At 36.4% G+C, this 18,179-nt stretch overlaps 3 protein-coding genes across 3 annotated transcripts in view; 2 read left to right on the forward strand and 1 right to left on the reverse strand.

The window, feature by feature from the left end:
* Positions 1 to 18,179, forward strand: part of LOC105230618 (ribonuclease P protein subunit p25-like protein) — a 39,717-nt gene that overhangs the window by 2,836 nt on the left and 18,702 nt on the right. The window lies entirely within an intron of this gene.
* Positions 1,132 to 7,240, reverse strand: LOC105230619 (aromatic-L-amino-acid decarboxylase). The gene is made up of 4 exons (XM_011211509.4): positions 6,766 to 7,240; positions 4,578 to 4,762; positions 3,425 to 4,487; positions 1,132 to 2,170 (listed from the first exon to the last, which is right to left on the reverse strand). The coding sequence occupies exons 1-4, from the start codon at positions 6,893 to 6,895 to the stop codon at positions 1,824 to 1,826; spliced, it is 1,725 nt and encodes a 574-aa protein (XP_011209811.1). The 5' UTR covers positions 6,896 to 7,240; the 3' UTR covers positions 1,132 to 1,823.
* Positions 15,828 to 17,975, forward strand: LOC105230615 (uncharacterized). The gene has a single exon (XM_011211503.3). The coding sequence runs from the start codon at positions 16,140 to 16,142 to the stop codon at positions 17,850 to 17,852; it is 1,713 nt and encodes a 570-aa protein (XP_011209805.2). The 5' UTR covers positions 15,828 to 16,139; the 3' UTR covers positions 17,853 to 17,975.

The raw sequence follows: 18,179 nt of genomic DNA on the forward strand, positions 1-18,179 counted from the left end.
CAATCAATGATATTTTCCATACTAAGAAGGAAGTTAGACTAATTGGCCTAAAGGTTTTCGTCAGTGAATAGTCCTTCCTTCCTTCCTCTGTATGACGATCATTTTTGCAGGCCGACATGGTTCTGTGATATATGCAGCGCAATTTGTCCATTAATTTTCTTTTAGATACATATGTTAATGGAGCAAAAAAAAGGAAATGTCAGTAGATTTTTAAGTTCAATTGAAAAACAAATATATGTACTTTAAGAACAGCAGTTGGAAAAAACAATAATACAAGAATTTATAATTATGAAAATTTAAGTGGTAAAGAACTTAGCTTTATTTAATAGTTCTAAATCTTTTTTAATTCGGCAAACCCCACTTTTATAATTTATTTGACGATAATTATTGCCAGAGCTGCAAACCACCGCAAAAATGAACGCGGTTCGGTTCAGTCGTTAGAACCACTCAGAAAAAATTTGTACCGGTTCAACTTATTTAAAAATAATCACCAAATCACTTTAGAGTATGCAAATCTTCTGAAAATAACAGACGCGATTTTAAAATCATGTGTTTTTTTTTAATGTTTAAAAATGCCTACTGGATATTTTTATTTTGAACCGAACCAAACCATTTTTTTGAGTGGTTTTCGGTTCGATTTCCGCAGTCTTAAATAAAAGTGGTTCGGTTCGTGGCTTGGTTCAAAGCCAAAAACTGGTTCCAAAGCCAAAAACTGGTTTGCAGCCCTGGTTTTAAAACCATCGAGAATTTGAAAACTTCATAAATCTTTGAAGAAATTTCTGATGCCATATTTGAGATATCGATCTGATATTTTCCACACGTTATTTTTTCCTCAAGATATTGGACCACTATAGCATATATGTATGTAGGTGTCATACAAACTGAACGATAAAGGACAAGTTCTTGTATAAAAACTTTTTATATTTGACGATTAAATTTTTTAGATCAGACCGCTATAGCATATAGCTGACATACTTGCACAAACTGGCCGGTCAAAATATACTTGTAGTTCTTGCATATAAACTTTTATTTATTTGTGAAGGGTATTATAGCTTTGGTGCTGCCGAAGTGAGCTTTCTTTCTTGTTCTAACTAGTGCAAACAGCTTTTGAGTGGTGCATAAGATATTCGATTGAAGTCGAGGAAATATTTTTTATTACAAACTTATTAAATCTTACAGTAATCAAACATTATATCTATTATATGTAAAACAATCGTCTATACTTACACATATTCTAATACATTGGCATTAATATTATAAATATACAAACACCTTTATTTACATGGACATACATATGTATATAAATTTTTAATTGACACAGGACTTACATCTAATGTTTTGTGTTACATAATAAATAAATAAATAAATACAACTATTCCAGTGTGTATATGAATATGCATATGTGGTGCAATATCTACGTATGTGTGCATAAATGAATGCGAAAAATCAGAATGTAGATCAGTAGGAACACAAAAAGGGAGGCGAAATATGACGATAAAGAACAGTTATGCTCTCGTGAAAATCTGTTAAACTAGATTAATATTTAACTAATATAACTTAGACAACTTGAAAACTGGGTCCGATCAGGTTCGAGTTCAAGTTTAAGTATCAGTTTTCAATTATGTCTGATACATCGCTCACTTCAAGTATATACTCGTACATAACTACAAGCATTAATTTAAAGGTAGTATATACTCATGTTTGAATACCTTCGGCATAGTTACATTTTTATACACCGCATATTTAATAATTGTACAAAGAATGGCGGTCATCGCCTAAGACTCTTGATGCTTCAATTTGTGATTAGCCTTTCGAAGTATTGGCTAATTACTAGCCTCGTCGGCTTCTTCATCTTCGATGCCTCGTAATTTCTTCTGATCCGACGTTGCTTTCATAAAACTTTGAAGCATAGTGTTAGAGTCTACAACCAAAATTGGTGTGCAACCGTCCTTGAGATGCTCATTTTGGCTGTCGTACATTTCCCGAGATATACTTCGTGTGAACGAGAAACGTAAGGACTTGGTGCGTGTAAGCTTCTTTTTAATTGGTGGTTTGCCAATGATAGGTTGAGGTTCCGAAACGACTTTCTCCTTTTCGGGAGTTGGGGATAATGCAGGCACATCGCGAAGGATGTCATCGGCAAATGCTTTGATTTCACTCCAGGCGTCGGCTGTTGAGAGTAAATTGCATATTAGAATTTAATTTTTGTTTTTATTATTTACAATCAAAGCTTTCTATGAAAAAATACTGTTCTATTAACATACCAAACTTCTATTGATACTCTTGCTACATGTTGCTACAGAGTATAATAGTTTTATTCACCTAACGGTTGTACGTATTACCTAAAATTAAGTGAGATAAATATTGAGCTAAATGACCAGGATGACGAGATGAGTTGAAATCTGTCTGTCCGTCTGTTCCTGCAAGCTGTAACTTGAGTAAAAATTGAGATATCTTGAATCTTGGTATATACATATGTTCCTTGGCAAAAAAGTAAGGAGGAGTTAGTAGATGGGTATAATCTGACCACTGCCACGCCAAAAAAAAGTCCATTTATCGAAAACGTATAAAGTGCCATAACTAAGCACTAAATTTGGTATACGACTCTAATTTTGCACGGAGGATCGCAGTGGCAAGGGCAATTGTGGGGCAAAAATAGTGCAAATATTATAAGAAATAAGAATCGGTTGACTACTAAGTATGCCAGAGACATTAAATTTTACATTCAAGATGGTATGAGAGAGCTTTAAAGAAGCCGGGGTCAAAATTGGAAGAAGGGCGTGGTAACGCCCACTTTTAGTTGAAATAACCTCGAGAACCGCCCAACCGTTTTAACCAAGGTGGCAGATATATTCATTAAACGAAAGTTCCAAATGGAATTTAAAAGTGTATTATATGGTGTAGTAGACCTGGGTTTTGTCTGATTTCACCTATTTTCGCACTGTAATGTAGGAATGTCAAGAATTGTTAAAATTTGAAAAAAAGGTTCTATAAAATCCTTTCCCAACATGTAAAATTGTATGTCTTTGGCATATTTACATAGTTATAGATTTTTCGTACTTTTAGTAGTTTTTTCTAGCGATTTCACCGATTTTCAATACTAACCCTCCTTGGGTGCCAAGGAACATGTGTACCATACTAAGTTCCATCATGATATATAAATTTTTATTCAAGTTATTATTTGCACAGGCGGACGGGCGAACAGACGGACAGTCATTCCGAATTCAACTGGTCTCGTCATCCTGTTGTTATATAGGTGAACAAAACTATTTTACTGTAGCAACATTGCGACAGTATAAAAATTAATTTAATTGTTATTTAAAAATATCAACGTTATATATAAATATGATACGAAAACTGAGCTGATTTATTTAAGGTGATCGATTTCTAAAGAAGTTTTTGGCCGCTTTCAAATTCTACTTACTTATATCCTTCTCTGTGGCATGTTCGTACGTCACGCAGAAGCGTATCACATATTTTCCATTCACCATCGACGGTATCATATGCATTTTGCCCGAGTGATTTATTTGTGCCAGCAGCTCCTGATTATACGTGTCTTCTGCACGCATGCGGAAGCACACCAACCCCAGGTTTACATCGTTTCTAACTTCGAAGCGATCATCCTTTCGCACAAGCATTTCGAATTTCTTCGCTAATGCCATATGATTGCGTATATACGCCTGCAGACCCATGATACCATATGATCGAAAGACAAACCACAATTTAAGCGCACGAAAACGACGACTCAACGGTATACCATAATGTCGATAGTCTATTGCCTTCTCATGTTCATGTTGTAAATATAAAGGGTTAACGTTCAAAGCTGTCTTCAAACTCATTACATCCTTAACCCACATTGCGGATGCATCAAAATTTGTAAGCAGCAATTTGTTGGGATTTGTGTTAAATGAGTCAGCATATTCCAAACCTTCCGAGAATTTACGCATTTCTGGTAAAATGAACGAATTGCCTGCATATGCACCATCTACATGGAACCACACATTTGGCAAGTCCCTACACACTTTACCGATTTCGGTAAGATTATCAAAAGCGCAAGCGCCTGTTGTGCCAACTGTTGCAACAACGAAAAATGGGGTAAGGCCAGCGTTGGCATCATTTTGCATTGCCTGTCGCAACAGATCCACACGCATGCGTCCTCGTTCATCGGCCTCAATAATACGAAGTTTTACGAGGGCCATTTTAGCCGCTTTCTCTACCGAAGAATGTGCTTCCTTGCTGGCATATGCGATTAATTGTGGCAGGAAAACACTTTCGTGTATCTCAGAGCACATTCCTTTCAGTTTTTGAATGGCACGTGAACGTGCGGTAATCATACAGACGAGTGTACATTCGGAGGCTGATCCTTGTAGTGCACCACCCCCTCGACTGCCGGGTAGATCACTGATGAATGCTTTTGGTAATCCGAGCGCTTTAGCATACCAATCTAGTACAATAGTTTCAAGTTCTGTAGATGCGGGGCAGGACGCCTGTTTGATAACGGAGCATGCGAGGAAAAATAATCAAAGTAATTAAAATAATATTGATATAAAAACTGCCGTCTAGGCGTAAAGGCTTACCCATGAAAATCCGATCGAACCGATAGCTGAACTTAACATATCGCCCAAAATTGAAGGGAATGAGTTGCCCGCTGGAAAGTATGCGAAGAACTTCGGATGGTTCCAATGCACAACACCAGGCATTACTTTTTCTTCGAAATCAGCTAGAACATCTTCGAATTTCTCTGGTTTCAATGGCGCTTTAACTGTACAGAAACAAAGCGAAAGAAAATATTGTTCATAATAATCCATAAATAAATGGTTTATATATATGTATATACGTAATAAACAATTCCGATTAGTTGAAAATCAATTGGCATTGAGAAAAGTTCTTTGAAGGCAGGTGTATGTATAATATATACAAACATTGTATACATTGTGACAGAAAAGTACCAGAAAAATATTTAATTATTCATAATTATTTATTTTATCGCCTTCAAACTAATCCTCACCACATGTAATACACTTATGCCAACAATTTTTCCAGTCCTCGAAACACTTTTTATAATTCGGTCACTCTTTTTGAAAAAAATTCAGCTTTATCGCAACAAGTAGAGCGTGAACGCGTATCATACCCAAAATATTTATCAAAATTATTCGAAAGAACTCGCGAGAGATGTCGAGCTCTCTTGCTATCTCTCTGACACCTGCCTAACGATTTTCATGTTCACTCTTTTGATATTTTCATCTGTTGAAGAGATCGAGGCATGTCTTCAAAGATCTCTTGGCCGTCTTTGAAGGCTTTGTACCACTCATAGGCTTGTGTTTTTGATAAAACTGAATGACCGCACGCTTTTTCCAACATTCGCAACGATTCCCCACGCGAAATTTGGTTAGAAATTGTAAAAATCACAACACACTACTGTCATAGGACAGTCGTGCCAACTTAATAAATTTCTTTTTAATTTCCAGGTGCTTTTTTGTATTAATATATATGTGTATATGGCTTTGGGTGAGACTATGCCTCATTGTATGATTAACGAAAATGTTTACGCCCACAAATTAAACGTGTGCATGCGCGTTCGGCACATTTCGGGTGTATTTAATATTTCAATTAACACTTCAGCATTAGTCTTGTAGAATATCATGGCGTGTGAGCTAATTGGGTAGTAGTTTAGTAACAGATTGGGCAGGTGCACACGCTCAACGCGTATGTATGTATGTATATACCACACACATGTAAATGCGCTACATGCACATTCATTTGTACATATGTACATACGTGTTTGGTTATTTTTGGGCAATGCGTATACTAGGATCAACAATAACAAGCGATGCTATGACTGATAAATAGATTATTAAAATTTTTTTTAAACAAAGAGTTTGAATGGCTCATACAAATAAACAAATAAATAAAGGTGCATATGTTAATTTTGGATTTTTTTTTGCAAACATAAATTTAGCTAACAGTAGGATTAGGAATGCCATTTTAGCTTTAGATGTTTGCTTTTGTTAATCCTTAGTTGTTGCTGTTGTTTTTTCGTTTATTTATTGGCTGCTAATTGGTTAGCACCTATACACATACTTTTACGCTTATGTAAACAGCATGGAAGTAATCATGCAGTCGATAATATTTACTCATTTAGCTATCCCTCGTTATTTAGCTGTTTCGGAGATTTCGTGGGATCGGCGCGTGTACATGGCAATGTTAAGAGTTGTTAATTGTAGAGGCGAAAAGACGAGGCATTTGAAGATGTTTAATTGTTAATATGAGTAGGAGTAATGTTTGCGTGAAATTTTGTCTTCAAAATTACCCACAACCACGTTATTTGCTGCCCACATATTCATATTTCATAATATATTTTATTTAATTTCTCCGCTTATGCATGTACATATGTACATACATGTATATTTGTATTCACTTCAAAATTGGGATAGTTTGTACTGGCGTTTTGTGGATTCCCTTTTTTATTTGCATTTTACATCTTTTGTAACATGTGTATATGTACTATATGTACATACATTTCTGTATGTATGCATATAGTAGATCAAGACAGTAAGCTTGTATTAGCGGTAAGATGTAAAAATATAGATATTAGAAGTTACCACTTCTAATATATTGCATTTGCAGCATTTCAATATTAATATCTTTCCGAGTTTATTTCACATTACTTATTAATTAAAAAAAAAATACGGAGTTTACACATGAATATCTTAAACCCATTGTTTATATATATATATATCATAATTTAAAAATAAAGTTATTTACCTGGTAATAGTTTTTTTAAATATCCTGGATCCAACGTTGGCGCTACGTCTCGCTGTTCAATATTTTGTGCATAATCACAAATATAATCCACCATATCCTTGCCATATTTTCTAAACTCTTCAGCATTCATTTTATTTGTTTTTTTAAGCTAACAGCTTCTTACTGAACTATTAATACTTTTGAAATAAGCTTTGTATTTAGTGTTTGCACTTTGGTTTCGCTTCTGCGATTGATTGATTTTTATTTTTATTATCACCTCGAATGTCACTTTAATTTGAAACGTTTAATTCAATTTGAAACACTTTAATTGAAGAATAAATTTTTTAGCACCTTATTTTCTTATAAACGGACTATTATATATGAAAAATTTGCTGGTATCACTCTTAACCGCGTATTGTATTTTTATGAAAGTGATTTATATGTGGTCCGAACAATGTCTTACCACTTCCTTTACACGAATGACTTGAGCTTTGTCCAACTGAACGTCTTTATATTAGCAAGTATGTGAACGACGAGTTGGTTCGTTTGCCGGAGATCGATCCGTACTTCGTTCATGTGGGCTCGTTCCGTTCATAGCGTTTGTAGACACGAAATTAAATGTACATACATATACATAGGCATAAACAGTAATACATGCAAATTTCGTATGTTTGTAATGCAGATACTACATATAACCATCGCAGGCAGCATTGCTTTATTGCTCTTAACTCGATCGATCGTCACCTCCTCGATGTAGCCGCTTTAGGCGGGGGCAGTACAAGCGCGTGATCATTGATCATTGAGAAGGCAACATGAACACATATACAATACGACTAAATACCCAGCAAGGAAACCCCCAACTAAACGGACGATTTTCAATCATATAAATATGGGAAAAATACAAAATAGAATAGAGTTAATTATTATTTTGTAAAAATAATCATTAAAATAATATATGTATGTATTTTTGTATATTATGTATGTACTTTATAAATGTGATATAATTGGCTGCTTTAGATCGATTTCCAGTAGGGAATGCTCAACCAAATTTCTGATATTTTTACCGAAGAACACGTTGGAATAATTTATAATGCTCAGGTAGCGACAGATTTTGTCTACATTGCCCATTAGGTTTTTATCGCTATGGTGTCTATTGGTATTTGGGTAATGGGTAGCCAAGCAAAAGCTGATTTCATTCTAAGTTTCAAACCTTGTTGCCTGATGTACCACTCGCATGGGGAAAACCATGAATGAATGAATTTGTTCGTTGTGAATTTTCGCACCAACAGAAAATTGAATATTTTACATACATATATTTGTGAGAAGGTGTGTATGGTATATGTCGTGGTCATAAATATATTTATTATTCAAATGAAAAGTTGATAAACTGTTCATGACGTTTGGCGTTGAGCAAAATATTGGCGGTTCGCGTGTCGCCGCAAGCTGTTGTATCCTCACTTAATTAATCGCAATCAAATACTTACATATATTATGTACATGAACATTGTAAAATGTGTTTGCGTTTTATAACAAAAGTTTCGAAATGTAACTTTTCCAAATGGTCGGTAAAAAACACAAAAACCAAGACAATACTCTTATTACTTATTTTAAAGTAAGAATTTTTGTTTTGTTGCTAGAATTTTTATATGTGAGTAATTATATTTACATTAAATTTAGGATAAGTATTTATTGTTTCATAAACAATATTAAATTGCATTTTTCGTTGATTTTTGAAAATAAATACTTTGAGAAGTGACAAAATGTAAGCACGTAATGTGCAAGATGGAAAGTTTGTCTGCTAAAAGTGCAATCACAGGCTAACCTGTTCTGACACTAGTTCTGCAATACATTAATGCAGAGTTAATAGTTACCGGTTTTCTAATTTTTCTAAACCTAATTCAGATACATTATTTTGAATCGAACACTCATTTGATCATTTCCCTAACATTTAACGAATAAAATTACTCTTAAAATAGTTTTTTTTTTGGTATAGTTCCTTAGCTTTTAAATCGTTTTTGTTATGAAGCACGCTTTTACATTTAACATAAAAATTCCCCAATGTATTTAATACGTAATTAAGTTGATTTAATAACTTAATTTGAACTGGGTAGTACATATGTATGTAGTATAGGTAATGGTTTTGCTGTTTTTACCTACTTAAGTATTAATTTGCTATAATAAAATATCGCTTGCTCTTCAATTGGAAGCATGTTTACAAGTAATTACATAGTCTATCGAACTTGTGAAATGCTGTTTGGTTTCTGCAAATTTTTCCACTATTGTGTAATGAATTCATATACATATGTACATACTTATGTCTAAAAAATTATTAGAATTGAGTGGATTCATCCCAAGCCTAGTTAGTAGATCTTGTCATTGTCATACATATGTATGTATGTATATTAACCAACATGACGGTGAAGAATAAATGTAAATACTTAAAGTACTAACCAATTTGAAGTACTTCCATTATAAATCGTAGACGTGCGGGTGACATACTTTATTGTAATTTATAATACCGTAATCAATTCATGTATTGAATAGAAACATTTCACAAAACAAAACGATGTGGGCCAAGTTTTGAGAATCTTTTCAGAACTCTTCTGCTGTGACTTTCAGTTACGAGTCTGAGTGGATTTATTAACATTTTTTCCGTTATTTCCCCTCTCTGAATCCGACACTGATGTATGTAAGCGGATATATAAATACATGCATACAGGTATATGCATTTCTTTTGTTACACCATTCTATCATCGCTTAATTTACATCATTTATATATGTATATTGTTTTCTTCAACATGAGACAGCATTTCTCACTGCAACGAAGTCTTGCCAAATTTATATACGAAATGATGTCTGTCTCTCTTAACGAATTGCTTATTAGGAGTTATAAAATCCTTCTAATTGGTTCATTTGCAAACAAAACATTAGACTTTACTTCAACTTGACATTAATGAATACACGAGACTATTAAAGATGCACAATCATTTAACGGATCGGTTGGTTAGATTAAAGTTGCTTTAACTACTGAAACTCGTAAAATTAAAGGGAATGTCAACACGAATAATAAAAACCGGCAAATTAGGCAAAAACCTGAACTTTAAGCATTCGATTCTATGTATGTTTATATATTTTATGTTAATTAAGGTATCTTTGAAGAATTAAACGAATGCCCTTGCGGAACTTACCGTTAGAGTTACAAAAATTTATAAAAGTTGACGCACCAGATAGCGCACCGCTTAGCTTAAATCAATTGTTTTTCGAAAATAATAGTTATTAAAATATGAAATTAAAAATCTGTATGTTCTTCGTACATATAAAACCGCTCAATTCGAAGATTGGTCGTATCAAACTCAAAGGTATTGCGAGGCATATATATACTCGTATGTAGGTATATGACTACTAAAAGAGATTTTAATGTCAAATAAAATTGCATGATCCTTAAGCTCAATGAGTTACAAGTCTTTGGATCAAAGTGGCAGATACGAAGTCAAAACGTCAAGCTATCTCAAACATTCTGATGACTATCGACTAAACCTGGGGTAATTATTCTACCTAGAAAATGGAACATTACCCATAGCTATTGTCGCTGTATTATATTTAGTATTTTGGCATTTAATATTTATTAGAGGGTATTAGCTGGCAAGCTTAAAAAGAATGCATGTACACATAGGGAATTTAACGACGTGTTAACTGCTATTGTATATCGCGTTATGTTATTATATTATCTTCGACGGGAATTTTCGCAATTCGAAGATTCATATACGCCTCCAGTAAATGTATATACATAAGTATGTATGTAAAAAAATGACAATTGCGGTTGGTGGGGCAGATCTCTTGCCATCTTCCGCCAGTCCCACCAAGCGTTTCGGTAATTGAGTTTTGAGAATATACTCAACGGAGAACTCCCGGGGAATCACGGCCAAAACGCTGAAAGCGATATACTGCTGAGCTGACGTTAGACAAACTTTGCAATATCATACGTTCATATCGTAACCTCTCCCCTTATTTCCCTAAGTACATTGAAATTCGCGTCTAGTATTTGTTTGGCAATTATCGTTAGCCGCAGTTCGCTAAAAAATAGTCATCATACATAGCAAGCTCCAAAGGAGATCGCTTTGGAAACAGAAAATGCTAATGTCCAATGCGTATGCCGTGAATTTCATATTTATTTGCAAATGTATATTTGACTTCTGTAGATATTTTTGTAGAATGCGTCACGTAGCTAAGAAAAAACTTTGCGTTCATAGCGCTCTTCTACGTCACACCTGCCACCTTTACGCTTATAGATTGCAACAGGTTGTCAAGTGAGTTGCTCAAATTCGTGGGAAACACGCTTAAACTCTCGCATAGCTCAATTGAAAACCAAAGTATTTGCCGGGCACGCGTTCAATTGCACGTTTGTTGTGCTGCCGTTTCCTGTGGACTGGTTTTTGCTATTGTAATTGCGAAATGAAACACATAACATACCAGTATGTACATATGTACGTAGTTGTTATTATATCTATTCAGTTCAGTTTCGATCTAAAAAGTGTCTTGTGCATTAATTTATAATAATAACCTATTTGGAACTTACGATATTATTAATTGATTTAAATGGAATGATGAATGAGGACTGTTTGCAACGGTGGGGAACTCCAAGTTTGTAACTACATACATCCAACATCTGATTCTCAAGAATGATAATTATACACTAAATATTTCTGTAGTAAGTTGTTGTTAGTACTAAGTACTGGTAACAATATTGTGATGGTGGTGTACATACATTTATGGGTTTAAATATTTCGAATGTCACATTCGTAGTTGCACACTTTCTTTAACGTCTTTTCTATCTTTCTTCTTCTTCTTTACTGGCGTAGACACCGCTTACGCGATTATAGCCGAGTCAACAACAGCGCGCCAATCGTTTCTTCTCTTCGCTACGTGGCGCCAATTGGATATTCCAAGCGAGGCCAGGTCCTTCTCCACTTGGTCCTTCCACCGGAGTGGAGGTCTTCCTCTTCCTCTGCTTCCCGCGGCGGGTACTGCGTCGAATACTTTCAGAGCTGGAGTGTTTTCATCCATCCGGACAACATGACCTAGCCAGCGTAGCCGCTGTCTTTTAATTCGCTGAACTATGTCGATGTCGTCGTATATCTCGTACAGCTCATCGTTCCATCGGATGCGGTATTCGCCGTGGCCAACGCGCAAAGGACCATAAATCTTCCGCAGAACTTTTCTCTCGAAAACTCGCAACGTCGACTCATCGGTTGTTGTCATCGTCCAAGCCTCTGCACCATATAGCAGGACGGGAATTATGAGCGACTTATAGAGTTTGGTTTTTGTTCGTCGAGAGAGGACTTTACTTTTCAATTGCCTACTCAGTCCGAAGTAGCACCTGTTGGCAAGAGTAATCCTGCGTTGGATTTCTAGGCTGACATTGTTGGTGGTGTTAATGCTGGTTCCTAAATAGACGAAATTATCTACAACTTCAAAGTTATGACTGTCAACAGTGACGTGAGTGCCAAGTCGCGAGTGCGACGACTGTTTGTTTGATGACAGGAGATATTTCGTCTTGCCCTCGTTCACTGCCAGACCCATTTGCGTTGCTTCCTTGTTCAGTCTGGAGAAAGCAGAACTAACGGCGCGGGTGTTGAGACCGATGATATCAATATCATCGGCATACGCCAGCAGCTGTACACTCTTATAAAAGATTGTACCTGCTCGGTTCAGTTCTGCGGCTCTAATAATTTTCTCCAGCAGCAGATTGAAAAAGTCGCACGATAGGGAGTCGCCTTGTCTGAAACCTCGTTTGGTATCGAACGGCTCGGAGAGGTCCTTCCCGATCCTGACGGAGCTTTTGGTCCCGCTCAACGTCAGTTTACACAGCCGTATTAGTTTTGCGGGGATACCAAATTCAGACATTGCGGCATAAAGGCAGCTCCTTTTCGTGCTATCGAAAGCAGCTTTGAAATCGACGAATAGGTGGTGAGTGTCGATTCTCCTTTCACGGGTCTTTTCCAAGATTTGGCGCATGGTGAATATCTGGTCGGTTGTTGATTTTCCAGGTCTGAAGCCACACTGATAAGGTCCAATCAGTTTGTTGACGGTGGGCTTTAATCTTTCACACAATACGCTCGATAGAACCTTGTACGCGATGTTGAGGAGGCTAATCCCACGGTAGTTGGCGCAGATTGTGGGGTCTCCTTTTTTATGGATTGGGCATAGCACACTTAAATTCCAATCGTTGGGCATGCTCTCATCCGACCATATTTTGCAAAGAAGCTGATGCATGCTCCTTATCAGTTCTTCGCCGCCGTGTTTGAATAGCTCGGCCGGCAATCCGTCTGCCCCTGCCGCTTTGTTGTTCTTCAGGCGGGCAACTGCTATTCGAACTTCGTCATGGTCGGGCAATGGAACGTCTGCTCCATCGTCATCGATTGGGGTATCGGGTTCGCCTTCTCCTGGTGCTATGTGTTCACTGCCATTCAGCAGGCTGGAGAAGTGTTCCCTCCATAATCTAAGTATACTCTGGCCATCGGTGGCTAGATCACTTTGGGGGTTCTACAGGAGTATGCTCCGGTCTTGAAACCTTCTGTAAGTCGCCGCATTTTTTCGTAGAATTTTCGAGCATTACCCCTGTCGGCCAGCTTATCAAGCTGCTCGTACTCACGCATTTCGGCCTCTTTCTTCTTCTGTCTGCAAATGCGTCTCGCTTCCCTCTTCAACTCTCGGTATCTATCCCATCCCGCACGTGTTGTGGTCGATCGTAACGTTGCGAGGTAGGCAGCCTGTTTTCTCTCCGCTGCGACACGGCACTCCTCATCGTACCAACTGTTCCTCTGCACTTTCCGAAAACAAATGGTTTTGTTTGCAGCGTTACGTAAGGACCTTGAAATGCCGTCCCACAGTTCTTTTCTATCTTTACTTATTTAAAAATTGTAGAAGGTGTTGCAAATTATAGTTCATTAGTGATTTTCATTACTATTTGCCCCTTTGGTTTTAAGGTGATACCTAAACATTTCCTATTGGTAGATGATCGCGGCATTTCGGCATGATTTGCAAAACAATTCGTTTCACTATTCGTGAACTGATGTGGGCAAGATTTTATTTTATTTTTTTTTTTTTTTTTTGCTTATTTCTTTCAGATCTTCCGCTGGCACATAGTAACACTTGGTCGATGTCTGCGCATCGCTTCAACGTGTCCAACGATCGAACATGACTCATCGGCGTTAACTGAAAACGTCACAGTTCAAAAATCAAAGACACCAACACAGCCACTGTTTTTTCAGCACAAATATGTGTATTTTAATTATTAGCGGTCGCAACACTTGGTACCGCTATCGTTACCATTCACCGCCATTGCGCAATGTGAGCGGAGACAGGGGGTCAAGCACGCTGCTGCACAAACCTCATTGTAGGTGCTAGGCGGTGTTCCCACTGATTTGCCCATTTGCCCATTCGGAATTTGTCCTCTTTTATTTTTTTATGTTCGTTTTTTTTTGTCTCATACTGGGCTTTGCCGAGCTGCTTTTTGTTTCAAGCTCAATGCCGAGTGCTGTTTTATTTGCTGTTCCGTTTTTGACGGCATAGATATGCAGGTTAATTGATTATCACGCAAATAACAGATATGCATGTATGTATGTACATATATGTATTTAAAAGCTGGTGAATTGATGTTACTACACATGATATTTAACAATAACACACATGTGTATTTCGAATATCGGATTGTGCCTCAATGGATCGCCTTAACTCAATTGCGCGGCAATTACTGGCGAATAGGACGCACTTGAGGTTCACTCGATGACGTCGTTCGGTAAATTTAACTCACAAGGTAGCATAAAATAGTCAAGAAGATATCTAAAAATGAAATAAAATAGCTAGTTCAAACATATACATATATGCGGTTGTGCCGTTTAGGCCTCTCACCCTAGGACATCCCGGGTCAATGTAGGAGGCCGAAGTAACTGACAACAGTGTAAGACTTTGAAGCTCACAAATAGGAGATTTTTTAAACATAAGGTCTCTATATTTCAGTCTATGAATCAATAAAATCTATGTACATACATATGCACCTATTCCATTGATTTAATTGAATATCATTCCATATCCAATCCAATTTTCATTTCATAGAGCTTTCAACAAAAAATTTACTATGTGTACATAGATTATTACATAAATACATACATACATATGTACTTGTGAACATAAGTTTAGGTGCTCTGCCGTTGAATATAATTCAAGTTGTGTGCGAAGGCTTCAGTAGCATGAACGTGTCCCCCACGCCTATTGTGTTGGCCACTTGATATCAGTGTGCGCTCAGCTGTTGGCAGCTCAGGTGTTTGGACAAAAGTTGACAGGTTTGTTAGCCCGTATTACGTGTGAAGCTGTCTAAAAGGCATGTATTTATTTATTGGCATTTATTGTGTCCGTGTATTTAACATTTTTCATAAACTCTTTGGAGGTTAGCGTCTTTTTGTTTATCTTTCGCACGCTCTTCGAATTGAAGAATCAATTCGTTATGGATTGTTGTGAAATTATGTTTGAATGTTTTGTAATTTTTTGTATACTTTAAATACTAGTCACGTTAAAATTCGGTCAGTTGTGGCCGAATCTCTTTGTGATATTCTTAAAATTATACACTGCGAGTTTCGCATATAAATATGTATATATATTTAATCTATATTAATTGGGCAGAAAGTCAACGTAATATATTATATTACTTCCTTGATTTCTAAGTGCTTACGTTTTACACCGCTTCATTCAGTTTTCTACATATTTAATTTTATATCATACATTTTTATATTCTGTGTTAATATATTGCTTTCTTGTTCATTTCCTCTGAATTTACCCACAGTACAGTTTTACCATATTTAAGTTCGAAATTGAAATGAATTCTAATGACGAATTAAAAAAAAAAATCGAATACTCAAATTTAGAGGCGTCAAAACAATATTTATTTATTGATGTACATACATACACATGTATTTTTGAATTGTCGGCAAATCTGGATACGTGAATGCTGCGATGCAGCAAGTATTCCTGCTGAAATGGTGATTGTATTGTCTTTCGATATTCAATAAGTAAAGGTTTAATGGTAATATAAAATACGACAAAATTTTAGGCTTTTTTGTGGCTTCATAATTACACTTCGATGCCTTGCATTTCAAGCCTCTGAGTCGCTGTCGCAGAGTGGAGATACGATTGAAAACGATCCGAAAGAGACAGTCGATTGGACTGGACTAATCACCGATCTACGTGATAGTTGGCAATCACCGCTTTATTACTTAGAAAAACGTGGTTATCTGCCTCCAGGAAATGAAAATTTATTGGAGCAAAAACTTAACGAATTACGAGGCATAAAAATCAATGAACATAATTTTGACGAATTCGGAGAGAAAGCTGATGAGAATATGGAAGAACTTCCTAACGACTTCTCAGCTTCTTCCAGCGTATTAAGCTCAGCTGAGCCAGGTTCAATAAATTCCGTTGAAGATGCCAACTGCAATCAAGCCATTATTACATCTGGTAGCCAGCAACAACAGCCGCAGGATTCTACAGACATTTTGTTTAAGGAATTTTCAGTTGATATGCATCCTGGTGCTGATTCTAATACCGAAATAGACCGAGACTCTGAAGAAGATTTAGGAAGCCTCAAAAATAATATTGCAAACGCTTGTGCTAAAAAGCCATCTACAGCCGCGACGAAATCCAAGTCCAAATCAAAGTTGAAATGTAAGTCCAAGACTAAGCCAAAATCGAAGCCTGGATTTTTTCAAAGACTAAAGGAAAGCTTTTCATCAATATTTAAAAAACCCCAGGCTGCGAATTCAAAAGATGAGCAAATAAAAAAGCCTGCACTTTCATCGGATTATGCCAACTATTTTGTGAAGTATTTGGCCCATAGAGACATGAATACAGATGCGAACAATTTGAGCGTTAATGATTTAAATAGTCGTTATGTTGGTATAAAAAGTTCTGGCAATTCAGAACGTGTTGGTAAGGGTTTACACCGAAGAGAGTACAATAGCAAAGACTTAAATTCAAAGGTTTTAAATAATAAGATTTCAACGTTTGGCGATCTAAGTGATAAAGAAATATCATTGCAGACAAAGAACGATATTTCATTTGAAAAATTCAGTGACGAAGCAGTAGGTAAAAAGGATTCGGTGTTGAAAGAGTTTCCATTCCAAGATTTCAACTTTGGAGATTTAAATTTAAAAAAGCTAAGTACAAAGGATATCAGAAGTAACAACAAAGCTGATGACCAGTTTTCTGATCTAGAAAACTTTAAATCGAAAGATGAAGAAGTTAATAAGATCGTGCATAGTTTGGCGGAACAACAATCTACTGCCAAGGATCCGCTTAAGAACGAAAAATGGGAAACAAAAGATGATTCTAGTTTGAAAGAATTAGCACTGCCTAAGGACTCCGAAAATTTACTACTTGAAAATAATAAATTAATCCATGAAGATTATAAAGACCATAATATGAAAGAGACCGTGCCAATTATAGCAGGAAAAAGTATTGAAGAAGTAATTGGGAATGGGAAGAAGGAAATGAGTTCCAAAAACGAAGTCTCTAATGAACTTACCGCCTCAAGTTTTAGCATGAGAAGACCGAATTTTGATGCGAAAGACGATACAAGCAAGCTTTTGAGTCTCAAGGATTTTGACTTTTCGTTTCCTGACTTAGATTTGAGGAGTTTAGCTTCTACTTCTAAAGATATCATTTCCAAAGATGATAGTTTTGATGACTTCGCCAACTTGGGTATGTCCAGTCCTAAAATGAAGATGCTTGAATCCAACGGGGAAGAAATTGATACTCCCACTGACATTGAAAGTTCTGCTTTCGTTGCCAATGAAGACATATCAAAGGAAAGCGACGTGAACGAATACGGTGTGCGCAAATCAGATGACACAAGCTTAAATATAAAGAGCCACAACTATAGGGTTGAACCCGGGTTGGCGGAGGCTAAACAAACGAAAATAAATGGCTTCGTGTTAGGGGATCTATCCGCAATATCAGATAAAAATAATCTGGACTTAGATCGACAATTTACGAGGCAAGTTTTGGAAAAAGTGATGAGGAGTACGGTTCAAGAGCATGAGCTTAACAAGCAGTAGATTGCGGTAATTACTATTTTGAAGTAGACATATTTTGTAGTCGTATTGATACCTTAAACAGTAATTATTTAAGTGGTGTTCAGTTGTAACAATTTATTTAAATAAACAGTTTTACGATTTTTACATGCGCTGTTTTTCCCCTCGTTTCGATGGCCAATCTCTTGAAATTTAACTGAAACTAATAGCCCTGACAGACGAGCAAAATTAATGTGCCTTAAGCAACGCTAGTGCGCATTGAAATTTTATGGTGACAGACGGCAGACTTGTGCATTTAGACAGCTGATTGTGAAATTTGTTTATTTACTAAAAAAAAGTTTAATTAAAATG

The sequence above is a fragment of the Bactrocera dorsalis genome, unplaced genomic scaffold (genome assembly GCF_023373825.1).
Source record: "Bactrocera dorsalis isolate Fly_Bdor unplaced genomic scaffold, ASM2337382v1 BdCtg042, whole genome shotgun sequence".
In the NCBI taxonomy this organism is placed as follows: Eukaryota; Metazoa; Arthropoda; class Insecta; order Diptera; family Tephritidae; genus Bactrocera; species Bactrocera dorsalis.

Bases quoted from the DNA above. Each gene is read 5' to 3' on its own strand.
- LOC105230619 (XM_011211509.4), bottom strand. From the start codon at position 6,895: ATGAATGCTGAAGAGTTTAGAAAATATGGCAAGGATATGGTGGATTAT. The intron at 4,488-4,577 runs GTAAGCCTTTAC...GTTATCAAACAG, and splicing joins GTTCGATCGGATTTTCATGG to GCGTCCTGCCCCGCATCTAC. The intron at 2,171-3,424 runs GTAAGTAGAATT...TACTCTCAACAG, and splicing joins TGCCACAGAGAAGGATATAA to CCGACGCCTGGAGTGAAATC.
- LOC105230615 (XM_011211503.3), top strand. From the start codon at position 16,140: ATGGAAGAACTTCCTAACGACTTCTCAGCTTCTTCCAGCGTATTAAGC.